Here is a 17,048-nt window from a genome sequence, read left to right as displayed (position 1 = left end):
ATTGTTTGCTGTGCCTATATATGCTGCCTTTCCAGCCTACAACAGATCATCTCTTTGTGCAAACTTCGAGGTTCACGGCTTGGTGAGATCATTGAGGTGGAGATACGCAAACATACGCACTACGTCCATATACATATCTACTTTCCTTATAGCATTCCCTCATTGTAGATCTTCCATGTTCTTTTGTCTCTTTCTCTCTCTTTCCTCTCCATGTTCACTCCACCTCTCAGTCCTAGTCATACGCCTCCACACCGATGCACTCTGAGATGGTATCAGAGCAGCGTAGAAGGATTGATTGATCGTGGGTAGACCTGAAGAGGAGATTTCAGTGCAACACAAGGCTGTGTTTTCAACGTTCGAGGGCGAGCTAGAGGGCTGTACATCGATACAAGACTGAGGCGAGTATGGGCCTATGGGAAAGGAGTAAAGTTGCTGAAGTTGCTGCTGTTTTTTGCTATTCAAGCAAGAGCAAAGCTGAATTTTGAGCCTTCAACTGAAGATTTCACCTTTTTGCCTTCAGCAAAAGTGAAGTAGGAGAGGGACAACTTGAGAAAAGCCCTAGAAGCTGCATTTGCACAGTCAAAGGGGGCTACTATCATGTTTTTGCACACATTGTAGGTGAAGATGTCTTCTGATACTAGCTCTTCCGTCAAATCAAAAGCTCAATGGTGAGAACTATCGCATTTGGCACATTATGATGATTGACTTGGAGTCCTATGATTTGATGGAGCTTGTGACGGAGGCTATCGACCATCCTTGATCAAGAGACAAGTCTAAATTTTCTACAACAGATCGTTTGGAGTTGGCAATGTTCAGGTGCATTGGGACAAACTCAATGCTTGCATCCGTTCGTTTCTCTTTCTTTCCTACACTACAGCCGTGATTGCCCATATAGAGCACTCGATGGTGACTAGGGAGATATAGCTAAAGCTTGATCAGATGTAGTACAACAAAATGTACCGTTATAAAATGTGTCTCTTTGGAGGTACAAATGAGGACCTTGAGCATCAACAAATCATCTTCTATGCGGGAGCATGTGAACAAGCTAAGGCAGCTACAGATGCAAGTGCAAAACACAGGGAAGTTGATCACTTCCAAAGACATGACAATAACACTCCTTTCACAATTATTGCCTAGATTCGGTGCATTTTACTCTGCTTTGATTGCTTGAGGGGGGACAAAGACTCTTCGTTGGGAGTAGTTGGTTCCTATGGTTTTGGACCAACCAGAGCAATTGAAAGGGCAGAATGCTTCCAAAGGATCAAAAGGAGGACAAAAAAAAGGATTCCACTTGTCACATCTGTGGCAAGATAGGCTTGGAAGAAGGATTTCTCTGACAAGGAGAAAAAGAACAAGGAGAAGAACAAGAAGTCCTCAAAGGATTCAAAAATGGTTGTTGCTTCCTCATCAACTACCTTCCTCCACTTGGAGGTGATTGAGGCATCAACCCCTAGGCCTTCTGATGCTGCATTGATAGCCCCACAACCTCATGAGTGGATTGTTGACAGTGGTGCCTCTTAGCACATGACTCCTTCTACGGCAAGCATTGCCCAATTGCGGCCTTCACATGGGCGAATTCTCATTGGCGATAGCTCTTCTATTCCTATTCAAGGAAGGGGTAACATGCAACTTATTCTAAATGGGTAGGGTGGCGCCCATACTTCAAAGGTGCTTTATGTGCTAGGCTTGGATTACCATCTGCTACACAAGATTTGTGCCCTCGGTCTTTTGGTTGAGTTTGACAAGGATTCCTTTCGGATTCTTGATCGTGGATCGAGATAGGTGCTTACTTCCAATCACGAGAAGAATGGAGTCTACAAACTAAGGTCTCCTTCTGCCTTGACCTCTCTTCTTCTTACCTCTCAAACACAATCCGAGCTTTGGCATACTTGGTTTGGCCACCTAAATTATGATTACCTTTGGAAGGCATCTAGGGGATAGCTTGTTCTTCAAGGTATGCCACACATTGTGGTGAGCTAGCAGCCATGTGTGTCTTGCGTTCATGGAAAACAGCATCATGATACCATTCCCATCAAGGCTTCAAGGCGGTCTTCAGTACCCTTGAAGCTTGTTTCTACAAATTTTTCTGGACCTATAAGGATGGAGTCCCTTAAGGGAAGCTTGTATTTCATGCTGATTTTGGACGATTTTAGCAGGATGACATGGGCTTATTTTTTGCAGGAGAAGTCGGAGGCTTTCTCCCACTTCAAGGATTGGTTACTCTTTGAAGAGAACCAATCAAACCGAAAACTACAGACATTATGATCCGATAAGGGAGGAGAATTTGTTTCTAATGAGCTTACTAGGTTTTGTGTAGATGGTGGTATCCACCATGAGTTTACAAATACAAACACACCTCAAGAAAAATGGCATATTGGAGCAAAATAACTGAAGTGTGAATTAGATGGCTCACACCATGATGAAGCATAGACAAACACCTCAATGTCTCTGGGCCGAGGCTGTGGCTACTACACTCCACATCCTTAATCAATCCCCCACTTCAGCCTCAGCGGCTAGGGGTGGATTTCCATGACACCTTTGCACCTACAAATCAAATGGCTACCAGTAGGGTCGTTCTTGCCTTAGCTAACCATAGGGGATGGCCGGTTTATCAACTTGATGTAAAGTCTGCCTTTATAAATGGTGATTTGAAGGAGGAAATCTATGTTGAGCAGCCTCCTGTCTTTTTCTCATCAGATGGACACGTGTACAAGTTAAAGGCCCTTTACAGTCTTAAATAGGCTCCACATACTTGGAAAGAGAAGATAGACTCATTCCTCCAAGGCAAGATGGGGTATCGATGTTCCTCTTCCAATCCCTAGTTGTATGTCCACACCTCAACTAGAGTGCACGCATTATTCGTGCTTTATGTGGATGATCTTATTTTGACGAGTAACCACGCCCAAAAGGTCAAGGAGACTAAGGCGGCACTATATGAGGTATTCATGTATTCATGTCACGAGTACCCGAAATTTTGAGATACTTTAATCTTACCCACAACATTTGATTAAGTTACTAATCATATGTATAAGGTTATTTAGCACATGTGATGCACATGGTAGTTATTTAATGGTAACAGGACAAGGACCCCAAGGATATAGTGGGTATCAAAGGCAAAAGTTGTGATAAGTTATGCCAGCTAGGTTTTGGTGGTCAGTTAGAGTCAATTTCAACCCTTGGACAGTTGTTTGGCCAATAAGTGTCAATGGTGACACTAGGGACTAGCACTAGTTAATTAATTAATGCCAATTTGAGGGTCAATTAAGTTTGGGGACCACTCCAGGTTGCAAAATGGCCTAGCTAATATAATTATGGAAGGCACATTTAATTTTGGGCAAGGTCAAAAAGGCTGAAATTAATTTTCAGAATTATTTTATTTTGAAAATTAATTAAATGGTTGAATAATGCTGAAAAATGGATTTAGAAGGCTGCCACTTGGCAAAAATGCCCATGCAAACTAAGAAAACGTTTTTGGGGGTTTGGTCTTAGCCATTGGGTCAGTTTACAACCTGGGGAAGAGAAGAGAGAGAGCTACTGGTCCATTTTTTTATCAGAGAACAACAATTTGTTGTAGAAGAATGTCATCTGGGCACCTTAGCAAGCAAAGGATAGTAGAGAGATACCTTCCAAGGGCTAGCGACAACATTGCTGACTAGATGACTTCATTAAATGTAAGCTAGAACATGCAACAAGCAGATTTTAGGGTTTCCTCGCAAAGAAAATCAAATGTCTCTCTCATCTTGGCTTTCTCTCACCTTCTCCAATCTATTCTCAAGAGATCTCAGCATTTCTTGGCCATTTTAAGTAAATCTCAACCAAATTTGGTGGACAGCAAAGAGATCTCTACTGTAAACCCTAAATTTCTGTAAAAATTAGTATTTGGAAACCACATTGGAACCCATGCCAATGGGATAAGGCATCATACACTAAAATCAACACTTGCAATTTGTTGTATTATCAAGGATTTCAAATGCCCAGTCATCCATTGTAAATTTGGGGCAGAATTTGGCCAATTGGGCTCCAGTTTAGAGCAAGTCTTGAGTGAAAATCAAGGGGCGAATCGCCCAATTTATTTACTGATTGCTGGATCAACAAGGGGCTTTTGGATCAACCAAGCAGATCATGGAATCTCGGCTTGTAGTACATCCATTGGCAATTAAAGTTAAAGAAATACCAAAGATTGTTAAGGTAAATTATGCATTTCAATTTATGTTTATTTGTTGATTGTTGTAATTAAGTGCTTGATCAAGGAATTACAACGCTTTCCAAGAAGGAAGGCTAGATTCATTCAAGATGGAAAATATGGGCCTTCTCCACTTCTTTTTAGGCCATGAGATTTACCAAACTCCAAGGGGGATTTTCATATCCCAGCAGTGGTATGTGCAAGAGCTTTCGGCCATGTTTGAGATGGAGGGTTGTAAGGCCATTTCTACTCCTATGGATTCCAACTAGAAAGCTACGACCATGCAAATTCTCCTTTGGTGGATGCTACCCACTATCAACAATTGATTGGGTCCTTATATGGCTCCTCAACACTCGTGTTGACTTGTGTTTTGCAATAGGTTTGCTGTGATGGCACGTGTGCAAGGATCGAGATAGAGTGTAGATCAGATTTGAGTATAGAGTTCAAAGTAAAGAGTGAGCAAAGATAGTGAAGCACGACACTCAAATTTTTTGGTACAATGACAAAGTGTACCACTTTAGATTTTGATAATATATATAAAGTACAAGTATAAGGATGCGTGCACACCCGAACACTGTAAAAGACACGGTGAGCCTTTATTCCCAACAACCTCCCATCTAAAGGCAACGTGCCTAAAGGTAGAGGAAAGAATCAGCTAAGTCTATGTATGTACAAAGCTGAAATACACATATACTACCCAACCCCCATCATCTGGCAGCAATGAGCAAACCGCTCTACTGGAAGACCCTTCGTAAGAAGGTTTGCAAGGTTATCATATGTATGTATCTTGATAAGCTCAATGCTCTTGCTGTCAAGTACATCCCTAATAAAATGATACTTCACCTATATGTGCTTTGTCTTTGCATAAAAGACAGGATTCCGTGCTAGCATGATAGCACTCTAACTATCACAGTGGAGGATAGGAACCTCTGTAATGCCAAGCTCTCTCACCACACGTGAAAGCCATAAAGCCTCTTTGCATACCTCAGTGGCAGCCACATACTCTGCCTTTGTAGTAGACAATGCAACACACTTTTGCAACTTGGATATCCAAAAGATTGCTCCCCCTGTGAACGTGAACACATATCCTGAAGTAGACTTCCTACAGTCAGAATAACCAGCATAGTCTGCATCCATGAAGCCAACAACAGATGACTTCTCCTTCCCAAAGCAAATACACAAATCCTTTGTGCCCTTAAGGTATCTCATGATACCTTTCACTACTTCCCAATGCTTTTTACCAAGATATGCCATGTACCTACTAACCACTCCCACTGCAAATGCAATGTTAGGACGTGTAGCAACCATAGCATACATCAAGCTACCAATAGCTGAAGCATAAGGAATCTTGGTCATCTTAGCCTTTCCATTATCCGATGTAGGCCTGTCATCTACACTAAGTTTCATGTATGGAGGCAACAGTACACCAATGGCTTCCCTCCCCCCCCCCTCCATATTGAAACGCCACAAAACCTTAGTAACATACTCCTGCTATGACAGATAGAGAAGACCCTTCGATTTGTCCCTGAGTATACGCATGCCAAGAATATGATTGGCCTCACCAAGATCCTTCATATCAAAGCTATTGTGTAAGCTTTGCTTCAAGGAGTCCAAGGCATGAACATCCCTACCTGCAACTAGCATGTCATCCACATACAACACCAAAAGAATAAGGCTGTCATCTACTGCCTTCTTGGTGTACAAGCAGTGATCAACTTGAGATCGATGGAATCCCTAAGATTGCATAAATGTATCAAATTTATGATACCATTCTCGTGGGGCATGTTTCAGCCCATACAAACTCTTGTTGAGTTTACATACCATGTGCTCTTTCCCCTTTGCAACAAAACCCTCGAGCTATTGCATATAGATCTCGTTATGCAAATCACCATGTAAGAAGGTTGTCTTGATATCCATTTGTATGAGTTCCATATCTTCAGATGCAACCAAGCCCAAAATGATTCGCAAAGTAGTCAGTTTGACTACAAGAGAAAAGATTTCATCAAAATCAATAAAATGTTCTTACTTGTACCCATTAGCAACCAATTGTGCCTTGTACTTTGGCAAAGAACAAAAAATGACTTTCATTTTCTAAACCCATTTGCATGGTAGCACTTTCTACCCTTTAGACAAATGCACCAAATCCCAAGTGTAATTTTTAATGAGAGATTCCATCTTTGACAGCATAGCCTTATGCCATTTCTTACTGTCTTTTCTACCCATTGCTTCCTGGAAGCATGATGGCTCACTGCAATCTGTCAACATGGCATAATCAGCCACATAATTGATACCAAGAACAAACCTATCTAGTTGTCTTTGCACTCTAGTTGACCTACGGACCCAATGATCAACATTTGATGGCTATTCAGCTTGCAAATCTGAATTAACAGCTTGCTGTTCTGCAGGGTCAGTATGCTGTACAGCTGATTCTGGTCGTTCCAAGGCATCTGTTCTTGCTGAATTTGTAGTACATCATAGGTAATATCTTGTAATCATTTTCAGCATTATTCCCTATATTTTCAAGGACATTTACAACAGGTATTTGCTACTATCTAGTGGGCATCCTTTGTTGTCCTATTGGTACATCCTCCCAAAATACAACCCTTCTGACCTCCTTTGTCTTTTCGGGCTGTTTGTGCATGTAATCTTCCCAGAAGATAACATCATTGCTATGTACTACTTTTTTTTTCTCATGATTCCATAACCGATAACCCATTTCACCCTCATCACCATATCCTAGGAAAATACATTTACAAGACTTTTACTCAAGTTTATTGCATTACCCTTGCGAATGTACACAAATGCCTCGCAGTCAAACACTCTCAAGTGAGCATACGCAGGTGGCTTGCCGACCACACTTCTTGAGGGACTCTCCCCCCCTCCCGCTCCCCAAAAGACCTATTTGGTGATAGATTAATCAAGTGTATGGTTGTCATAACAACCTTTGCCGAAATCCATGAGGTAAAGTAGCATGTAATAGCATTGTATGGACCTTGTCTTGAATGGTCCTATTCATATGCTCTACAGCACCATTTTGGAGTGGATTGTGAGGGGCGGTGAGCTCCCTTTTAATCCTACTATCACAAAAGTCCTAAAAGGCTTTGGACACATATTCCCCAACATTGTCCGAGCGAAGACACTTTAATGTCTTGCTGGTCTAATTTTCAACAAGTGCTAGAAATTTTTTAAATTTATCCAAGGCCTTGTCTTTATGACGGATTGGATAAACCCATACTTTGTGTATGGCATCATCAACAAAAGTAATGAAATACTTCTTTCCCCCTAGAGATAACCCTAGCATCTGACAAACATCTAAGTGTACCAACTCTAAGGGTAAAGACTTGAGAGAGATTTTTTATGTGACATTTGAGCATGCTTACCATAAATACAATGATCACATTGTTTAAAATCAGTATACCTTAAAGGTGGCAAATAACCCAAATGAGAAAGAACTTTTCTTCCACTTTGACTCATGTGTCCCAACCAACTATGCCACAAAGAAACACTTGGCCGCTCAGATATGGTGACTACATGGTCATGCATGCTAGATACGTGCAAAGGATATAAAGTATCACTTTTGGAGCCCTTGGTAATAATGCGAGAGTCCTCACAAATTTTCCATTTGCTATCCCCAAAGGTGATGTGATAGTCTTCATCATCTAGTTGCCCTGTGCTTATCAAGGTCTTCTTGAGCTGAGGTACATGCCTCACGTTATGCAAAACAAACATGGAGCCATGCTGAAATTCCAATTTCACACTACCAATGCCTGCAATCTTACATACATAGTTATCCCCCAAGTGAACAACACCATGTACACCACCACTGTAGTCAGAAAACCATTCATGATGTGGTGTAACATAAAAAGATGCACCTGAATCAAGTATCCAAGTGTGCATGTCATCCTCAGAATTTGCAATCAATGCGTGTGCACTCAAAGAAGAAGCCAGAGGTACATCCCCGTCATTGTCATTCTCATGAATGACTACATTTACCTCTTCTATCTTCACATTGCTCGTCTTTGCAGGCTTGCTATCCTTTTTCCCAACCTTGTTGTCTTCAGTATTTTTGTTTTGGCCTTTCTCTTTCTTCAATTGAAAACAGTCCCATTTGCAATGTCCTTTCTTGCCGCAATGATAAGACTCCACATTTTTTACCACAAGACTTTATGTGTACGCTATTTTCAGAACTGCCCTTTTGCTGAAATCTGCCCCTAGTGTGCAATACATTAGGAGACTTGTTTGTTGAATTATTTTGCTTGTTAAGTTCTTCCATCACAAAGAACTCTCCAAATCATAATATAACAACTGAGCATTTGAGTTACTCAAGGCAGTCCTGAAAGTATCCCAACTTTCAGGCAAAGTGCATAGCAAGAAAGTAGCCTTAAACTCACCATCAATATGGAACTCCAAAGCAATCAGCTAACTAAAAATTGAGTGAACTCGTTCAAATGTACAGCCATGGCTGTACCTTCCTTCATGCAAAAGTCCATCAACTTTTACAGTCAATAGACCTTGTTGGCTGCACTTTTCTAAGCATACAATTCTTCAAGTCTTTGCCACATTGCATATGCTGAATTCAGCTTCTCAATGTTAAAGAGCAAGTTGTCTAACACTAAGAGCTCAATGGTAGAGCGTGCAAGCTCATCAAAATCATCCCACTCTTCTTGTTCTGTACCTGCTGGTTTTATTTCCTTTGCTTTGATGGGCTTCACCTGTTTCTTCTACACCAAGACATTATAGCACTATTTTTGCCATATTGCAAAATTATGTGCACCCTCAAGCTTCTTGATGTGCAAAAGATTGCTGCTATCACTGTTTCCAGTGACAATTTGCAGCACTAAATTGACTCAAAAGTCAACAAATGTGAGCCCAAATGTCACACAAGTGACCACGGTACACTAAAAGTACCAACCAGCAGTGAAAATCAAAAATTTGCAGAAATCTCAGATCTGCAAATTGATTTCCAGAATTAGAGAATGTTTGCTACTGCACTCCACGAGCAATTCCAGCCACATTTAGAGGCCAATGCACCCATTACATTCGAAATCCCCAAATTCAACTGCAATTTCTGCTCCAAAAGCATTCTCAAGCACAACTTTGACAGTGTCGGTCAAAAAACCCAAATTTTCAAAAGGAAATCCATCCAAATTGCATCAATACATGTACCCAAGTGCATACACCAAGCACTTCTCGCACAAATTGATGAAATTCTGCAAAAGCCCCAATTTTCTTAAGTCCAGTGTGCACAAATTTCAGTGAAATTGAAAAATTTTCACTAAAATGTGAAAAGCCCCAAAATTTCCCGGGTAAATGTGCACCTATTTTGCAATTTCTGAGTCAGATTGTCCAATTCTGCATCAAAGTCCCCAAATCCGGGAAAAGCCCCAAAAGCTTTCGGCTCAATTTTGGGCCTGAGAGGGGATGTTGAGCTAAAATATGCATTACTTGCTGATTAGCCTCTTAAATAGTCCCAAAACACACTAAAAATGCTCTTTTAGAGTAAAACCCTAAAACGGGGAGCAATTCGAGAGAGTTCAGTGGAAATCCTAAAACGGAGAGTGGTTCAAGAAAGTTTAGTGGAAACCCTAATTTTTGGGGCACCCTTCCACATCTATAAATAGACAAGCTGCCCCCATTCAGCTATCATCATTGTTTTGTAGGTTACACCAGCCCACACACCCTCTACTGCTGTTGGCGCCCAGTTTCCAGCCTACAACCCGCCTCCATCTGCTGTCCAACCATCATCGACTGCAGCCACATCATCTTCAGCCTATCCATTGCTGTAGGCGACAGCTCTCAGCTGCTGGCGACTGCTCCAAACTGTCCCAAAATGCTGTTCAGCCTGCTGTCCATCATCTCCAGGATCAACCAGCCTGCGTTTTCAGCATTGCAGGCCGTGACACTCTTAGACACTGTTTCAGCCTGCTGTTTACAGCAAACTGTGTACAGTTTCCAGCCCCCGATGGGTAGTACACTAATGCGTTTACCAGTTTCCAACCTCCAGACTGCTGTGTTTTGGTGATCAGCCTGCTGTCATTCACTACTCAGCACTCCTACACTCCGACTGGTGGTCACAGACTTGGGATCTATCTTCAGTGAACGTCACACTCCGACATTGCTCTGCCCTTGAGCACACTGTACACTCTTACATTCATTTACAGCATTCATTCACTTCAGAGTTGTGTTCTCTCTCTCCCTTCTTCTGTTTGTGTTTGAGTTTTTGTGTTTGAGTTTTGAGTTTTGCGTTTAGGGTTTGAGTTTTGTCCTCTATGTCTGTGTCTGTGTCTTTGTGTTTCTGTCGTGGTCGTACACTCTGTGTGTCCTCAGTGCAAACCCTAGCAGTCTTCTTAACACCACTTTAGGTTTTGATAATATATATAAAGTACAAGTGTAAGGGTGCGTGCAACACCGAACACCATAAAAGGCACGGTGAGGCTTTATTCCCAACATGCTGGCCAGGTTCATAAGTAAACCCAAGATGGTGCATTGACAAGCTGCTCAATGGATTTCGCGGTTCCTAAGGGGGACCCCCCATCTAGGGATCTATTATCAAGCAGGTGTTGATTCAAATCTTGTGCTTATAGGTTGGAGTGATTCTAATTGGGCTGGAGATGTGGATCACAAGAGATCCACAAGAAGTTGTTGCTTTACCTTGGGTGTTGGTGCTATTTCATGGAGTAGTAAGAAGCAGCCCACAATTGCCCCATCTTCGACTGAGGCAAAGTATTGAGCAGTGTCTTCTACCACATGCACGACCAACCAATTGCATTTAATACAGTCGACTTGCACATATTCTCATCATTTTTTGTGCCTATATATACTATTTTCCTAGCCCACAACAAATTATATCTTTGTGCAAATTTCGAGGTTCATAGCTTGGTGAGATCATCGAGGTAGAGATACGCAAACAAACGCACTATGCCCATGTATATATTTGCTTCCCTTATTCAACATTCCTCCATTGCAGATCCTTTGTGTTCTTTTGTCTCTCTCTCTCTCTCTCTCCTCTCCGAGTTCACTATATATCTCATACACTTCCGCACTGGTGCACTCTGATAGGTCCTTGGGCAGCCAATGTGCGCCCTTAGTCCGATGCCTTGGCTAATTTGGGGTGGGAAGCTTCAGGGTATTCAAGGTTGAGCTATGCTTACAGTCCCTTTCTGGTTCTAGTTTAAGGCCTAAGAAGGGATGTGAAGCTAGAAAAGATGCATTACACTTTAAGGCTTCATTAGCTCATTAAAACAGCCCCAAAACGCAAAGATTACCAAAGTTTCTGTGTCCTATAAGCAAACACCTGAACTTTGGGAGGATCCACATCTATAAATAGAGGCTACTTGCATCACTCAGTTCATCCCTTTTTTGCAAGTCGTCACTTTTCTTGTAGATTTCAGCCATTAGTTCCCCTTCGAGTGGTTGTCTAGCCTTCGCAACTACTGCCACACCTCAAGAAACATGTTTCCAATTTGCCACCAGCCAATTGGCGTCTGAAATGAGGTTGCTTTCACCGCATCTTTGATGACATCATCAACTATTGCCCTCTTTTCAGCCCTACTACCTACATTTTCAGGTCCTACAAGCTGCCCTATATCAGCTTCCTACAGCCTCCAGTGCATCAGCTACCATCACATTCGGGTGGTTACACTATTGTGTTTAACAATTCCAACTCGAGACTGCTGTGTTTTCGTTTCCAGCCTGCTACCCTTCCACTTTCAACATCATCTCAGCTCAAACTCCAAGTTACAAACCTTGGGTGCCTTTGGTGAATGTCACTCTCCAACTATTCCCATTGCTTTGTCTTTCAACATCTTGTACACTCTTTCGTTCATTTATAGCATTCATTCATTCGCTTTAGATTCTCTTTCTTCCCTGTTTGTGTATTGTGTTTTCGTATTTATTGCATTCTTATCTGAGTTTTTGTGTCTTAGCTATGTTCATACATTTTGTGTTTTCTCAGTGCAAAGCATCACTTCACACCATTTTAGGTTTTGGGTTGTTTAAAATGAGCTAATTAAGGTTTAAACTTAAATGCACCTATATTTCATGAAGAAAAAGAGTGATGTGTTTGAGCACTTCAAAACTTTCAAGATTGCTATTGAAATAAGCTTGAAAGTTTAAGCGCTTGAGGTTAAATAGAGAGAGAGAGAGAGAGTACCTCTCTCTAATGAGTTCAATGACTTCTTGAGGTCTCATGGGATAAATAGATAGTTTACTTGCAAGTATACCCCATAGCAAAATGGGGTTGCAGAAGTGAAAAATAGGTGTATTGCAGAAGTTGCAGAAGCATTAATAACTGAAAAGAATTTGCCAAAATATTTTTTGTCTAAAGCTATTCATACTAGCACTAGCCTGCACCCTCAAAACCACTCGCTCACACCTGCACCTACCTGCACTCAAAATCTCGCTAACTACAAGCTAGAAGAAGACCACAATTGTTCTAGACCAAATCTTACTAAGGAGAAGAGAAAAGTCAATGTTGATGATACTAGCTCCTCAATTAAAGACCAAAAGTTGCTTTAAATAGCCTAAAACTCTTGAAATAAACTACAAAGTAGGCCAAAGCTTTTGAAATAATTACAAAGCAACCAAACCATTGAATCCCACTTTTTGACCATTAATATACTCTCTAGGGCCATTTTAAATGTCTAGAACTTCATCAATTATGTATCTATGGTCTATTGCATTTTGACAAGGTTCTAGCTCTTTCTATCACCAAATAGTATCTATTTTGCCAAGGAAAATGCTGTCATGTCATATGTGCACTACATCTTGTGTAAACAAAGTTCTCGTCTTACTTATCATTGAACTTCAAGATGTTTCTTTGCCATTGCCGGTTGCTCCTCATTGAGGGAGATTTGAAGACCCACCAAACATGTAGGATTCCCCCTTGTGATTGGCACCAAAAGATAAATACTAACCCCCTCCCCCCACAAGGTCTCAATGACTATACAAACGAACACAAGGATACTTGGATCACGAGTGGCCCAAACCACCTCCACTCCCAATAGATAGGGTGGTGAAACATCTACAAGTAGGTCAGCACTCCTGCTTTGATCCTCCATGCACATTAGATGCCCTCTCACCATTGGATGACCTTGAGCCAAAGCCAATGATAATTTTCATGGCACTTAAGACTTTGTCTATCAAATTTAAAACCACTCGATACTCAAGGCACTCCTATCTTCGCTCCACGTGCCTCCCCAAGTCACCGATCGCCCCCTAAAGTTGAAAGGTGGTCAAACAAGAAGAACTTAGTTGGCTTTGAAAACCAATAACCATTGTCAAAGCACCACTATGTCCATGCACATTGCCTCCACTTACATTAGAAGCTCTTCTTGTGAAGCCTCCATGGTCGAAGAAACCTTGTAGTATTACTCTAAAGGAGTAATAGAAATTTTGGAATCCTCTAACTCGAATCACTCTTCATCCATACCTCAAGAGTTGGCTTTGATAACAACCGTAAGGCAGGAGGTCCTAATTACACAACTCAAGAAAATATAAGAGAGCCCAAAAGATGAAAGATGCTTGGGCAAAGCTCAAGAAATTCACAACTGAGAAGCAAATAAGCCTTAATGAAAGATCTTAGTCAAGGAAGATGATTGAGCAAGTTTTCCTTGTTTTTTCTATAATGGTAGTTCAAAGAGTATCATCTAATAAAGAATAGCTCACCATGCTATATTCAACTCATTTTAGTATGAGGGTCCTTAATATGGCAAATAGTCTAATCCCCACTTCTATCCATAAGGAAACATTTGTTCAAAATTACTTGGTTGCTTCTTCAAGGGATGCAATCTTGTCCTTCATATGAAGTGGCTGGTTTGTGAAGTGCAATCCACTCCCAACTTGGAGCTAGGGCCATCTTTACTGCAAAGGAACTTACCAAGTCCATGATTGTTTTAAGGAATGCATGTGTCCTTGGTCTGCCTATCATTCAAGGTTAGAAACTAAGCAAGATGTCCAACAGTGTGCACGATTCATCAATTCCTTTGTTAGTTTATAAAGGAAGTGCTCTGATGTTCCTTGTCAGTTAAGGGCTTGTTTCTCACAAATTAACTACTTCCCAACTCCTACCATGTAGATGTCAAAAGCACACGGTAAGTTGGTCTCTACAGGTGAGCCAAAAACATCCTTTCAATTGGAGAACTTATTACAAGTCACTTTCCGCCATCCTACTTGCAGTGCCACTTCTTTCTGATAGGGACAGATTTGCTCGACCAGCTCTAGAGAAGCTGACTATCAAAAATCCATCGTTAAATTTGCAGCAAGCATCGCATGGAATTTTAATGGATAAAACGCCATTCAAATTGCTGCAATTTCACATTTTTCTCTTCCCTTCAGTCGAGCGGGAGAAGCCCCTATTAATTGCAATTTGTTTTGCTACGCTGATTTTGATGTTCAGATCCTGTTGAGCAACTCCAAATATACTCAAAGGCATAACTCTAATACTTACTGTGTCGTCTGCGGAGAGCACATTGATGGTCAGATGTTGCAGGTAGAATCCGTCAAGTTGTGACTCGTGATCCCACTCCGAATGGTGCAAATGAGCAAACAGCATGTTCTTGTACCGGGAGAAAGCATCTGATAGGATGACAGAGTTCTGCCCAGGGCCATCGACGCGGAGTTCGAGGTCCTGAGCAACGACGATGGTAGAATTCCCACGGCTGACCTCGGCTGGCATCGGCCACAGGTAGACGGGCTGCTCGGACGATGGATAATGGGCTGGCCCGTCGCCGAAAATGCGCAAAGGCCACAAGCCATGGCTGAATCTACCATCAATCCCAGAAAAGAAGCTGGAACAGAAGAATACCAGAGAGAAGCGGAGCCAGGCTGCTGTAAGGGAAGACATTCGCACCAAAACGTGAAGCTTCCTTCCACTACAGGGATGAATCAATGGAGCTGCACCTATTGACAGTCTTCGGCCCCAGTTGGTGAAATGACTTTGTCTCTCAACCTGACTTCAGGCATGGCTGACAAAGACGTTCGCCATGTCATACTCGTGCCATGGACATCCTGTTTATTACTGCTCATATACCAAAGATACCCAAATCTTATTCCAAGGTTTTCTATACTTAACTGGTTAAGTTAGAACAAAGGCTGCTTGCCTTTTGTGCATTCTCTAATGTTGTAACTTTTGCTTTATTCTTTCGGCTAATTTAATACCAACCCGCCAATGAGGTCGTAGCTCAATTCTTTTGAGTGTGGGCTGAGTTTATTGGGTGTGTGAATTCAAACCCTACAACTAGTGAAGCATCGAAGTCAAAGACACAATGTTGAAAGACAAAGTAGCAATAAAAGGAGAGCACTTAGAAGATGAAGACACTATAGGAGGTGGAGTACCATGCCAAGAGGAAAAAAAGCCTTTAATATGATATCACTTGGCTCATAGTGAGACCCTCAAACATCCATTATTTTCCTTTTATAATATATATATATATATATATATATATATATATATATATATATATATATATATATATATATATATATGACTCAAATTTAGACCTACACACCAAGGCATTTAGTAAGACGAAGAAACTTTATTATATATTGCACTTACGGTTTGGTCTAGCCATTGTAGATGACAATAATAGATAATAAGATTGTACGAACATAAAGATACCCAAAGGAAAATGAACAAAAGGGCACCTTGAGTGTGCTATGGCCAGAGCTAGAAGGAAGAAAGACAGTACTCACTTCTCTTAAACTTTCATCGACTAAACTATTGTGATACTACTTCATCATGCAAATCAAAGAGGAAGCCATTAAGAACCATCAACACATACTTTCACTACATTGCAAAACTGGAGCTTCTCAAGTTGGAGACAATTGGTAGCCTCAATTGGCTAGCTGTATCTTTAACCCATGTGTGAGCTTTCACTTGACTGCCAAAACCCATGGACCGCTTATTACTCAAGTGTTTCAAGCCGAATGCTAATGGCTACATCTCACATAACCGTATGTGCTCCCAAGCCTATGAGTCTAGTGAGCTTACCTCAATGCCCGATTGAGTATACTCCTCTCTCAAGTACACCGGTAGCTTCACGATCCTAGATGCAAGCTCAATCCTCCATAGCCATACGCGCGAGACAAGAGAAGAGAAGAGAAGAGAAGAGAAGAAGAGAGGAGAAGATGGAGAGCTTCTCCACCACGGTCCCTCACTCTCACACACTCACTCCCTCATACTCTCACACTCCCTCTCTCAAGCACAAGCACCAACAAGCAAGAATAAGAAGAGGAAGAAGAAGAAGAGCCACTTTGCCACGCACCAAGAATGAGCTTCTCTATTCACTTTTTAACTTTTATACATGCCCTCATCCCCTTAGGCACCTATCCCCTTTTTTATATGACAGACTATCTTGCCAAGGTCCTCTTTTCCTATTCCCCTCTACTTACATCATACCTTTACCTATGCCCATCTACTCTTTACAACTTACACAGGAGGGAGTCTTGGCACTCTTTTACAAAAATTTGGGGGCGCTTTTACATTTTAAAATGTACATTTGCCTTTGCCTCAACTTTCAAGGTTGTCCTTGCACTTTTGGCCTCTTCTTCTCTTATTCTTCAGTCAATCCACCTTTTTCCACCTTGCTCTACATTTTTAAGTCGTTTTGAATTTTCTTTTGCTTCATTTTTCTTTGTCTTACGCTGGGGTTAACATTACCCCCCTCCTAGTCAAGTGCCAATCCCATGGCACTTGCGGGACTTTGTTGATGAGGGCTCATGTGATTGAAGGGTGGTAGTGTGAGTCGATGATGGGGCTTTCATGGGGATTGGACATGGGAGAGCAGCATGTAGAGATAGTTGGCGTTGTGGGGGCCGAGGGTATATTGAGTTGGGGCTCCAAAGTCAGTGATTAGGCGTAAGTTAT

The 17,048-nt window shown here is 41.5% G+C and overlaps 1 protein-coding gene across 1 annotated transcript in view; it reads right to left on the bottom strand.

The window, feature by feature from the left end:
- The window catches only part of LOC148037571 (beta-hexosaminidase 1-like), a 94,258-nt gene extending 79,039 nt beyond the window's left edge, over nt 1-15,219 (bottom strand). Inside the window, exon 1 of the mRNA XM_087676525.1 lies at nt 14,631-15,219. Coding sequence (XP_087532651.1) covers nt 14,631-15,026 — 396 coding nt within the window. The 5' untranslated portion in view covers nt 15,027-15,219. The remainder of the gene's footprint in view (nt 1-14,630) is intronic.
- Between the last annotated feature and the right edge of the window lie 1,829 nt (nt 15,220-17,048).

Source organism: Lygodium microphyllum, chromosome 4 (genome assembly GCF_053477565.2).
Source record: "Lygodium microphyllum isolate KBCC chromosome 4, Lygodium_microphyllum_v1.1.10, whole genome shotgun sequence".
Classification (NCBI taxonomy): domain Eukaryota; kingdom Viridiplantae; phylum Streptophyta; class Polypodiopsida; order Schizaeales; family Lygodiaceae; genus Lygodium; species Lygodium microphyllum.
This window is presented reverse-complemented; position numbering and strand designations above follow the sequence as displayed.